We start from the raw sequence: 12,559 nt of genomic DNA on the forward strand, positions 1-12,559 counted from the left end.
AATGCTCATATGATATGTAAGAACTTTATTAAAATATGATGATTTTTATTTATTTTTCAAGATTTATTTATTTATTTGAGAGAGAGAGCATGATGGGGAGGGGCAGAGGGAGAGAAAGAAGGAGAGATTGTCAAGGAGACATCCCACTGATCACAGTGCCCCACACAGGGCTCCACCTCATGACTCTAGATCATGACCTGAGTGGAAACCAAGAATCGGATGCTCGACCAACTGCACCACTCAGGCGCCCCACAGCTATTTTTAAAATTACACCAACTCATTTAGATTTATTAGATTAGGGAAAGCTAATGAATTGAATAAATCTGTATATGTAAAATTCTTCAGTATTTTCCCCAGGGATTAGGATCATTTATTGTACTCAGTAGTTTTTTATTTTAGACCAATCCCCCCAGACTGAATTCTACATCTTTTTAGAAGTTGAATGTTTTAGTTAGTTAATAAGTCTTTACATAACACCATTTCCCCCCCCCAAAAAAAAAACAGGCAGATATACTGAAATGAGTATATTTGATAGAGTCATTTCAACCATTTCTTTTAAAAAGAGAAATCAACTTAAACATCAAATAAGTTCATATCGAACTCACACAAACCAGTGGTAAATGGCAGCTCCTATGACCTGTGACATCGGTAGCCATAGTGATGATGTGATAGTAGTAATATTAGTAGCTACCATTTACCGAGACTCTGCTAAGTGGCAGTGATGCTATTGTGTATCTTACATAGATATGGAGAACCAAGAAGGGAGGAGCTGAGCTGGTGACTGAGGCTGGGGGCAGAGTTTATGTTTCTGGGGTCGTCCTATTACAAAGCTGATTTCAGACTTTTCTCATCAACATTATCTTATTAATCTACCAACAACTTCCAATGTTTATTTTTTCCTAGCCTTTCTCAACGCAGTCTTTTCTTCTGTCTCCATAAAAACCCATATGCAATAACTAACATAATGTTCCTTCCAAGATTCCCCTATCTTTGATGGCTCTTGGCATCTTTTATATAAAGGTCCTTCCAGTTAGCCTGTTGAAAACATTTCTCTAAACTCAGGGGAGGGATCCCTGGGTGGTGCAGCAGTTTAGCACCTGCCTTTGGCCCAGGGCGTGATCCTGGAGACCCGAGATCGAATCCCACATTGGGTTCCCGGTGCATGGAGCCTGCTTCTCCCTCTGCCTATGTCTCTGCCTCTCTCTCTCTCTCTCTCTCTCTCTCTCTGACTATCATAAATAAATAAAAATTAAAAATAAATAAAAAAATAAACTCAGGGGAATCCTAATTTCTTGGTATCGAAGATACCATAAAAATCTATTTGTATCCGAGCACCAGTGCTAGAAGAAGATAAAATATCTCAAGACTATTGGATGATACTCTAATTAATTAGGAAATTTTTTAAAATCCCAAAGTAAAATGGATCACTATTTCCTACTGTTTGAAAACATTATCGTTCACTGCCTAGCTATATATTTTCCTCTTAAATACATATACAAATCCACCCAAGGAGGTAGGCGGCTAAATGATATGGCCCTTATAATCTTTATTCTTCCCAGATTATTTATCTTATCACAGTAGCACTCTGAAGCCTTATGCAGAAGAAGAGCCAGAATCCCCATTGCTCTATCGAACCATGAGTGAAGCAACCCTGGTGAGAAAAAGGATGAAGTCTCCAATGATGGACAGAAAAGAGAGACAGAAGCATAGGGCCTCTATTAATGGGCACTTCTATAACCATGAAGTGAGTTATAATTCCATTAATGTCATTTAAACGATGTCTATTTTTCTAACGATACCACTCAACTCAACTTGCAATTAAAAATAGTAATAAAATAGTAGTAGTGTATCTAACATTTATTGGGTACTCACTATGCATTAGGTATTAAACTGTTTTAAGTTGGATTTTGATTAATTATCTCATTAATCACTGAAACAATCCTTTGAAATAGGTACCATTATTTTCCCTGCCTGTGTTAACTGAGGCTCCAGAAGTTAAGTAATTTGTCTTAGGTCACAGTACTTTTAAGTAGCAGCTCTGAACTTGAAGCCAGCTTTGTCTGACTCCAGGACCCAAGTATTAGCCGACGTGATGGATGAACCTTATCTAAGGGTCTGGTTCTGTGCCAAGCACTACAAAGATGGCTCAGTTAATGCCTCTGCCCACGTGGAGCTCAGGTCTCAGGCAAGGAAACCAGTACATCAACAAATGGCATTAGAATAATGTAAGTGCTACAATAGAGAATGGTTCAAAGTACATTTGAACATTAACATTTAAATAAAGAAAAAAAAACAGCTACAGACCTTTTATTCCAATGAATCAAATTTCTCATCTCACAGCGTTCCTTTCCGGGTCTTGAACATATATATGTATTTTTTATGTAAGCGTACTTATACTTTGGATATAATTTGTATTCTAATTTTTCACTTAATGTTTTAAATTTATGTGTTCCTTTCCACAGTTTTTGTAAGACATTTCACTTTGTTGATGGTAGGAAATAGATCAGATTCTAAGAACTGAAGTTTTTCATGTCATGTATTTCAGCAATTATTCATTCATTTAATAAATACTTAAAAAGCACTTATTCTGTGCCAGGTACCACCCTAAGCCCTTTAATACAAAATGTTAACTCATTCATCTGAAGCTTTTTTTCTGAAGGGCTTTATGCCTTGTTCTTTCTTCTACCCTTGGGAACATATCCATAGTGCGCCTTTGGAGACTGGTGGGGAGAAACCTCCCTTGTGAATTCTCTGTTCAAATTCAACATTTTTCTGGCTCAAGAATTTCCCCTTAGCCATTGACAGTCCCGCATAGATGTGCAGCTACCAATTGCCCTGGTTTTTATTCCTTATAATTATGCTGTGTCATCATCTTGTGGGGGTTGTGTTAAAGAAGGCTGTAAAAACCACACTGTTCCAAATGAACAGCCTCCAGCTGGGACCCCCTGTGCTAAGAATGAAATCGATGATAAGTTGGCAGCAGAGTATACTGGCTAAATGCTTGACGGCTGCAGCTTGACATCCTGATTTCAAATTCTTGATGAGCAAAGTTAAAAAAATACCTCCATCTCTTAGCTTTCATTCCTTTATCCTTCCTACTTTGCGGGTTGATGGGACTAAATGGAATGAGGTGAGCCAAGCACTGAGCACTGTGTCTGGCACAAAGAAAAACTCAATTTACATTAGTTTCATTCTTGTAGGTTAAAAGAGATCAAGCTGGAACCACACATATGTCATACAGATGCCATTCGCTGCAATTTAATAACTAGCAGAAAACAAAACAAAACCTCAAGCCCCAAAGCACTCCATCAGTGAACATGCTGCAAGAGGCATCTAGGAGTTTAAGTCGATATAGTCATACGATGTATTTTTATGTCACAAAACCCCATGATAACACCAATATTGTTAGGATATGAATAACATCCATATTAGGGACTTAGATTATGATATTTGTACATAAGTTATGACTATTGACTTGACCTGCGGTATGCTTCTACCCGTGCAATAAGAAATCATTTTATTCCATTGTGTGTTTTGGCCAAGTAAAACTCTGAAAAACATGATTCCAGGTTCATTGTATGTTGGCACTTCGGAAGGGCTCTTGGAGATCATCTAGTCCCACTCTCTTATTTTACAAATGAAATCCTCGAGGCTTCTTAAGGCCTCAAAGTTAAGTGAACTAACAAAGCTGGAGTTAGGAGACTCTATGATCTAGGCCTCTGAGTCTTAATCTAGTGCTGTTGTCAAACTCCATAAATATTCTTCATATAAACAACATAATCATATATGTAACATACTCTCGCCCTAGTACTAGATGAACATACGGGTCTACAGGACTCCATAGAACTCATAAGCACCAGTCAGATGTTTCACAGAGTGACTCATTAATGCCTCACAATGTGCACAAACACTGAATTTTCTCACACTTAGCAAGAGTTTATTCCAGAAATCCTCCATATATCTGCTTCAAAAAGTTATTTCCATACCCATATTTCTATTCACACAGATGTTGTGCATATATGCACTTTGATATTTACTCACTGATTTCCCAATAAAAGGCTCATCTAACATTCCACTGAGCCACCCCAGAGCCCACCCATCTCCATGTCTGCTGAACCGAACTCATTTCTAGAGTCTTGGAACACTATTCATATTACTTTGTATTTGTGTTTAGTTATATTATATTATATATATATTATTATATTATGTTATAGTTACATTTAATTTAAAATCTTGAACCACATTGAAGAATGAGACGATTATCTAGTGAAAATGTTTCGAACATCCTCAAATGATGTTCTACCTAACTTACTCTAGAAACAAACAATGTAAAGCTGCTTAAAAGGATACATAACATCCCAACAACAAAGGAAGCAAGCACAAAAGAACAAAAGTTTTAAACTGGTGATTTGGGATTTTTTTTTTTTCCACATAAGAAGGTAAGAAGGCTAGGTTCAACATATTGATTCTTGTTAGTTTGATGTAATGTTAAGAACTTTGTTTTCTTCCCAGACTTCGATTTTCACTCCAGCCTTTGGATCAGAAACTAAGGTCAGAATAAATAGTAATATGAGGACTGAAGAAGTAATAGAGCAACTTCTCCAAAAATTTAAGGTAATCTTTATCACAAAACTGAGCTAGAACTATATTGTATATGATTTAACTGCAGATACATAAATGCACTCTCCTGAAAAAGACCTATCAACATATGATCTAAATTAAGTTGTTCACTTCTGAAGAATTCCTTCTTAAGTATAACATCTCTTTGTAAATGAGCCTTGAGAAATTACTTTAGCCCTAGTGAGCAGAGCTGTCTCTTTTCATGTCTAAAAGTGCAAAATGAGAGTGAGGAAACAGATTATTTGGGTCAGGTTAGTTTAGAAAACATCTGACAATGACCAATCAATCAAATGTGAAAGAATTCACGTACGTTTATTTTTTTTTGCATTGACAGATTGAAAACAGTGCCCAAGATTTTGCACTTTACATTACTTTTGCAACAGGTGGTAAGTTTGATCACTCTTTTTATATGATTCCAGGAGGTTGTAGTTTTATGTCCATGGGGGAGGCAGAAGACAGTTAAACCTCATTCTGTGGAAGAAGGGGAAAGAAAAGAGCAAGATGGAAGCAAGGGAGGGTGTTTTAGAAGATTATTCATATCTCAATTTCAGAGGAAGATAACTTAAGAATAAGGTATCCTAGAAGAGCTTATGAAGAGCTTATGATACAAAAGAGTTCATTTGCTATTTGGCCAGACATTAAATTACCTGAATGGTGGTCAGACCTGGGAGAGTCTGTGGAAAGTTCCCAAGGATTGTTATGCACTGAAGTTGTTGACTTCTATACCTCTTTCTTTTTGACTTTCCCTTCTCATTCTAGCTCTTACTGGAGCCCTCAATGCAAACCATCTCTCTCTGATCTTGTTATTACCGCTTTCTTAGCACTGTGTCTGCGACATTGTAGGAGTGTTCTTTCTCCCCCAGTAGAGAAAAATATGCACAACTTGGTGGTCAGGAGCAAAAGTTTGGCAGCTGGACATTGGGAAGAGGCTACACATGGGGTGCTGGGAGCAGGGATAAAAGAGAGATTAGAGAAAAAGCTAAAGAAATACTAAAATGAAATTTTTTAAAACCCTAAAGCTGAAAAAATTATGTTAAATTGTAGAAATATTTCCGGCTAAAGAGTCAGAGTGTTTGAACAGGAAATTGAACAGAATAAAATAATACTGGGACACCTGGGTGGCTCAACTGTTGAGCGCCTGCCTTCGGCCCAGGGTGTGATCCTGCAGACCCAGGATCTGGTCCCACGTCGGGCTCCCTGCATGGAGCCTGCTTCTCCCTCTGCCTGTGTCTCTGCCTCTCTCTCTCTCTCTCTCTCTCTCTCTATTAAATAATAAAATCTTAAAAATAAATAAAAACAAATAAATTAAAATTAAAATTAAAATTAAAATTAAAAAAAGAATAAAATAATACATTTTGATGCCAGGACAAAAATGTAAATGTAAAAAAAAATGAAAGTTGGATCTTTAAAAGTATAAAAAATTAAAGTCCTTATAAATTGAAGCTTTGAAAATATGAAATATATGAATTTTAAAAATTCTAAGGGTGTGTATATGTATATATTCATATTTTACTTGTTTAGGAAAAACTAAAAAGTATAAAATAAAAAGCAGAAAGAAACTCTATAAAAATGTAAAAGATACAAATAGTGAATTATGAAAACTATCAGATAAAAGGTTAATAGCTATAATAATAGAGTTCTTGCATAATGGTAACAAAAAGACAATTCAATGAATACAGAACCCACAATGCAATATCAGCTCCCGTTTAGCAGACTGGCAAAACGTTTCAGAAGGATTCTACCTATGCCTGGTGTGGTGAAAGGTAAAAGGGTATTTTCATGCAATTCTGGTGAAAATATGACTGCTTTTACTTTTTTGGAACTTATTCTAACATTATTAACATTTACAGGATATGTATCCTTTAACTCAGCAATCCCACTGGTGAGAATCTATTCCACAAAAATGAAAGGACTAATACCTACAGATTTATGTGCAAGGCTATTTATAATGACAACAAATTAAAGACAAAATCACCTATTATAGGAAAATGATTGCATAAGTGGTTGTTAAGCCGCCATCAAATGGAGTTGTTAGATGTATACAAGTTAAGTGGAGGGAATTCCATAATATCTCTTCTGTGAAAAATGCAACATGCCTAAAAATGTACATAATATGATCCCATCTTTGTAAAAGAATTACAAATCCCATTTAAATATGTGTTATATAAGATCATATGACCAGAGAGAAAGGTATTAAATGATAGATACTGAGTCATGGGCATCAATTACCCAACTAGGAGGTTGGGGGAATGCAGAGAAGAGGATGGAAAAAGGAGAAACACAGAAGCAAAAAATAAATCATTTAAAAAAACATGTCTTAACTCCTAGAATCCTCTTCTGACCTCTACATGCTACAATAAAAATAGCAAGTTTCACACGACCACCTTTATGTATTGTGTTTGTGTCTGTGCATAAAGACACATACGAAGGGCTGGCCACACAAAGGGTAATAAGGCTGATGTCTCAGAGTTCTGGGATTCCAGGTGATTTTTACTTTCTGCTTTGTACTTGTCTCCATAGTTTCAATTTACAATAGCATGTGTGGTTTTTAAAAACTTTATTAAAGAATCATTGGGAATAATTGACAAATATAATTGTATATATTTAAAGTATACAATATGATGATTTGATACACATTTACGTTATGCAATGATTACCAAGATCAAGATAATTAACACATCCATTACATTACATAGTCAAAGCTTTTCATGTGTGAGAATGCTCCAGATCGACTCTCAGCGACTTTTGAATGTACAATATCATATTATTAACTCTAGTCAACAAGCTGGACATTAGATCCTCAGAACTTATTCTACAAATAACTGAAAATTTGTACCTTTGTTATCATCTTTTCCCTTCCTGACAGCATGAGTTGTTGTTTTTTATAATCAGATAAAATGTCTATTTTCACTGCAAAAAAATGTAGTTCTTTAAAATTTTACCGGAAAAATCATGTTTTATTTCAATTTTTGTGTCAAAATTCTAATACATAAAATCCAGAAGATAATCATAACTACCACCTTTTAGGGATCAGGGACAGAGAAAAGAATGGAATCAATAGCACCTGTTTAGGTATTAATCTGGAAAATACAGGTGCTTTTAATACCTTGTATCAACTAACTCATGATCAAGTGTTTTTCAACTTCTAGTCCATTTCAGAATTACCTGATAAGTGCATTAAAATAAAGATTCCCAAACTATCTAGATCCAGGAACAGTCTGGGAATATGTATTTCTGATAATTATCCCAGAAACAAAGTTATGAAGCAAGAAACCTTGCTCTGTGATATTAAGAATGTAACACACTGAGGATGCAAAACCAAGTTAATGTAAGATGGAGAGGTCAGAAGAGGATCCTTGTGGGTTAATAAGATAAGCTGAATTATTGGGTTTCTCCCTCGCTTCAGAAATGTAGAGGAATTAAAGCAATGAACTCTAATTCTGTAGAAGCAAGAATGGATAATATTACTTTAACTGTGCTCTAGATCCTCTCCTAACTTTTTCCTGGGGCAAGCCCCACACAGGGGATGAGAACAGTTCTGATTCTTGGAACTTTGGTAGCCCAGGGTGATTGATTTCATTGGTGACAATGTAGAAAGGACTCATTGGTCTGCCTTTTGCCCCTTTCAGTCTATGTCAACATAGCAGACAGATTATTCTTTAACAATGTAAGTCAGACTATGTCACATCACTTCTCAAATCCTACGGTGCTGTTTCTTCCCCACAGTAAAGCCAGAGTCTTTATGCTGGTCCCACTACATGTTTTCTTCAGCCTTTAATAACCCTTCCATCATCTTCATGTTAGCCACCCTGGTCTCTTGTTGCTTTTTTTTTTTTTTTTTTTTTTTTCTTGTTGCTTTTGGATAGCACTAGATGTGCACTGACTGAGTTGGAGGGTGCCTGGCTTATTTACTTACTCTGTTTGGAACACATTCTTCCCCCAGATAGCTCCCTGGTTCCATCCCTCAACTCCTTCAGTCTTTATTCAAATGTTATGTCTTCAGTGCACTAGAATGTAAGGTCCACAGGGGAAGTGATTTTATTCTGTTTTATAAGGTGCCCAGCACAGAAAACAATGCCTGAAACATAGTAGGAACTCAAAAAATATTCGAAGAAGGGGGGAAGGAGATGGATGTAAAGGCAATGTGTTCAATTCATGCTTCATTCTGATAAAAATGAAATCATGGATGTGAAACTATTTTGACAGAAAGCTGGAAGTGCTTTGGTGGGTGGGAAATTTATAACTTTAGGAAATTTGAAGTTCTAGGAATACACCAGATTGGAAGTTATTTTCTTTCTCATTTCATTATTATGGCTGAATGGATGAAGCCCTCAGATAAATGAAATGATAAAAATATCTGTGATGTGAAACATTATGAGTATATGTTTAAGAAAGACCCAAGGATTGCATTGGAATGAGAAACAGAGGAACCTTTGAAGATAATTACAAAATTTTGGACCTGAACAACTGGGAATATGGAAACACAGTAACTGAACTAGGAAAGAATCAATAAAAATTTGTTGAATGAATGAAAAATTATTAAGAATTTTTTGGGGGCAGCCCCAGTGGCCCAGTGGTTTAGTGTTGCCTTCAGCCTGGGGTGTGATCCTGGAGACCCAGGATCGAGTCCCATGTCAGGCTCCCTGCATGGAGCCTGCTTCTCCCTTGGTCTGTGTCTCTGCCTCTCTCTCTGTGTCTCTCGTGAATAAATAAATAAAATCATTAAAAAAAAGAGTTTTATGGGAGTGTTACTTGATAAAAGCATAAATGGGACTGGGGATATATCTGAACATCCAAATCAAAGGTAAGGATGAATTCTATGAGATACAAATCAAATTTAAGAGATAGCAAGAGAAAGAAGTCCATTTGTACTTTTTTTTGGAAAGGTTTCAATTTTAATCTACTCATTTGGATGAGTGCCTCCTGTTGTATGTTCTGTTCATGCTTCATTCTGATAAAATGAATAATTTTTCGGTCTTCTTCCAATGTGAGCTAGAGAGAAAATGAATGGGTGACTTACATTTCTTCTCTTTCTCTAGGATGGACTCCTGACTATAGATGATTCTTGTTTTCCTTTGCAGAGCGGAAACGGCTAAAGAAGACAGATGTCCCACTACTGCATAGGCTCCTACAAGGACCTTCCAAAGAGAATGCTCGCATTTTCCTCATGGATAAAGATGCAGAAGAAATTAGCAGTGATGTATGGATATTGTTACCCTGAATCTGTCTTTGCTTCCTCTTGACTTGGCACCTTTCACAGAACCTGCTCTCTTTTTTGTCTCATTTTGTGTTTTCCTTTTCCAGGTAGCTCAGTACATTAACTTTCATTTTTCTCTCCTGGAATCCATCCTTCAAAGATTAAATGAAGAAGAAAAGAAAGAGATCCAAAGAACAATAGCCAAGTAAGTCAGGAGCATGCATGCTGGGCACCCATTCCTTTAAGAGGTCCGGTGCACTCAAATGTGTTCAATTTTTATTTTATTTTTTTTGTGTTCAATTTTTAATAACTCTTTTTCTCCTTCTCATTTTCAGATTCAGTACAGAAAAGGCTATTATACTGAAATGTCTTCAGAGTAAACGGGCAGTAAAAACCGAAACAACGGTTTAGCAGTACAGCCTGCAATTGCTGAAACACTTCAACAAAATCAGAGGGATATTACTAGTTGACGAGTGCGCGCATTCGATACTCGAATACATATGAACTTGGATTTGTAGGCAATTTAATGTTGAAGAAGCCTGTCTGTCTTTGAAGTGATGAGCTTAGCTAGGGTTCATAGCTGCACTGAAAGGGGCTTGAATTTAGTTTCAGTAACTGGAACAAGCTTGGATACTGTGTATTCCAAATGCTTTAAAACACTCAATGAACTCGAATCTAAACGGTGTCTTCAGATGTCAAGTGCCCTAAACTTCTTTTAGCTTGAACCGTCAGGAGAACTAAAATGTCATCGACTGATTATCGGACATGATTCAGAAGTAAAAGCAGCCAGCTCTGCAGATACAGAGGCATATTCTTACCCTACCAAGGAACTGCATGGTAAGAGTGTTTCACAGCTCCCTGAAAGCTCTAGCATCTTTGAGAAATCCAGGACTGTCTCTTTATAGTCCATGACTTTGGGCCATTTGTAACATCAGAGCTAGTGGTCCTTTGGGTTGGAAAAGATTATGGACTCTTAAGAAATCCGAATTGGCAATTTTCTCAACCTGAACCTCCTTTCCCTCACTCTTTCTACTCATGACTTCCAAAGTATTCTTGAGCATTTTTTTTTAAAGTCAGTTGAATTAGTTTTATTTTTCCAAACAAGTCTACCACAGACACCTCATATATTTAATCAGCTAGGACGAGATTTGGCCCACAGTAACCGTTTGTTGCCGAATGAAAACGAAGGATAATGCAAAACTTGTAGCTGATGGCAGGCAAGGAATCTGGAGCTCTGCTCTTTTTATCCAAGACAACTCATTCCACGGTATGAGTTACTTGAAAGTCTGCTAAAACCAATTGGAAAACAAACAAAAAATAAAACCACTGAGAATGCCACAAGTATCATCTCTGATTTTATTTATGAACTCTATGTTAGATTGGAGTTTTATGCAACACTGTTCCATTCTCTAAGCTACTTTCATTTGTATTCCTCAAAAGCGTTGTATTAAATTGTTTGGATACGTTGCATGTACTAAGGGATAAGGGTTGTATGTAATAAGCCCAAGTTGGAAGACTAATTATCAAAATAAAAATGCAAAACATTTTTAAGACCAAGGTATTACTTCCTAGTGTCACTGAAACCAAAACCTAAACTGGATGAAAGTAAAAGTGTGTTATGATCGGTAAGTCCTAGGAAAGGAAATCGTTTGAGGAAAATAGAGGCTTGCTTCATTATCTCTCCAGCTATCAGTTAATAAGAAAATGGTCTCATCTTGCCAAAATTGGGCAAATGAAATAGTTAAAATTCGGTGTGCTTACAAAAAAATTTAAGTAGTATCAGGCACCTGCCATAAATGACAGATTAATCATTAATACAAAGTCTACAAGATGTGTAAGAAAAATACCAGGATGTGGATAGGAGAAAAAAAAAAAAAAGAAACCACATAAAAATTAAAATCACAGGAGAGGAAATTCCAATAGCTACCAAGTGCGGGAGGGGGACTTGTATCTTACCGGTGATCAACCTCACTATTTTGTGTCCAATAAGGAGACAGAAGCACAGTAATTTAAGCAGAGGTTTAATATAAAGAATTAAGCTGTGATGATAGGTGAATAGTAAGAAAGAGAGTGATAAAGGGTACACCAAGGCTGGGGAAGAGTACCCCAAAAAGGGCAAGTTTGGAATCAGAGGTTTGAAGTTCCCTGGAGAGGCTGTGGGTGCAGCCCATGGGTGGTGGAGCAGTTTGCTGGTTGCCAGCACCACAGTCGTAGGTCGAACGAGAACACCCTTTGGGGGAAGTGGGCAAGTGTGCAGAGGGCCTTGGGGATTCTCTGAAGGCCCCAGGCCCAGATCACAGAGTGTCTGTGTCCGGAGGTCTGCCGGAAGTCTGGGGGCACAAAGAAAGCATAGAGGGTACTGCTGCAGGTGCGCCTGGACTAGGGGCTCAAGGGACCCTTTGCAGGAACCCAGGACAACTCTGGGCATGAACTGGGCAAAGGGTCTTCGAAGCTGTGTGGCGCAGAGTCTGGGCAAGTGGCTTCCCAGATGGCCATCCCGGGGTGGGGTTGGGGCAGGCCTCTCTGTAAGCAAGCCCTGAATTGAGAAGCTGGAGTGGGGAGCAGTGATTTGGCACCAGGGCACAGACCTGTACTCAGCTCCAGGCTATGTCACCGCAAGTGGGGAAGGGGTTGAGGGAACAAAGGGGAAAGAGAGCTGCACCCTACAGGCAGTCAGCCCTGGAGAAAGCACCCTGGGCAAAGCAGTGGAGGGAAGCCCAGGCCCAGAAGTCTTGGCCATCC

General features: G+C 37.6%; 1 protein-coding gene across 2 annotated transcripts in view; it reads left to right on the top strand.

Moving 5' to 3' along the window:
* The window catches only part of RASSF6 (Ras association domain family member 6), a 43,750-nt gene extending 32,425 nt beyond the window's left edge, over nt 1–11,325 (top strand). For both annotated transcript variants that reach the window (XM_055341210.1, XM_055341220.1), the window contains exons 6-11: nt 1,560–1,744; nt 4,513–4,614; nt 4,955–5,006; nt 9,702–9,820; nt 9,925–10,022; nt 10,153–11,325. In XM_055341210.1, coding sequence (XP_055197185.1) covers nt 1,560–1,744; nt 4,513–4,614; nt 4,955–5,006; nt 9,702–9,820; nt 9,925–10,022; nt 10,153–10,228 — 632 coding nt within the window. In that variant the 3' untranslated portion in view covers nt 10,229–11,325. The remainder of the gene's footprint in view (nt 1–1,559; nt 1,745–4,512; nt 4,615–4,954; nt 5,007–9,701; nt 9,821–9,924; nt 10,023–10,152) is intronic.
* The last annotated feature ends 1,234 nt before the right edge of the window (nt 11,326–12,559 follow it).

The sequence above is a fragment of the Nyctereutes procyonoides genome, unplaced genomic scaffold (assembly GCF_905146905.1).
Source record: "Nyctereutes procyonoides isolate TBG_1078 unplaced genomic scaffold, NYPRO_anot_genome, whole genome shotgun sequence".
NCBI lineage: Eukaryota > Metazoa > Chordata > Mammalia > Carnivora > Canidae > Nyctereutes > Nyctereutes procyonoides.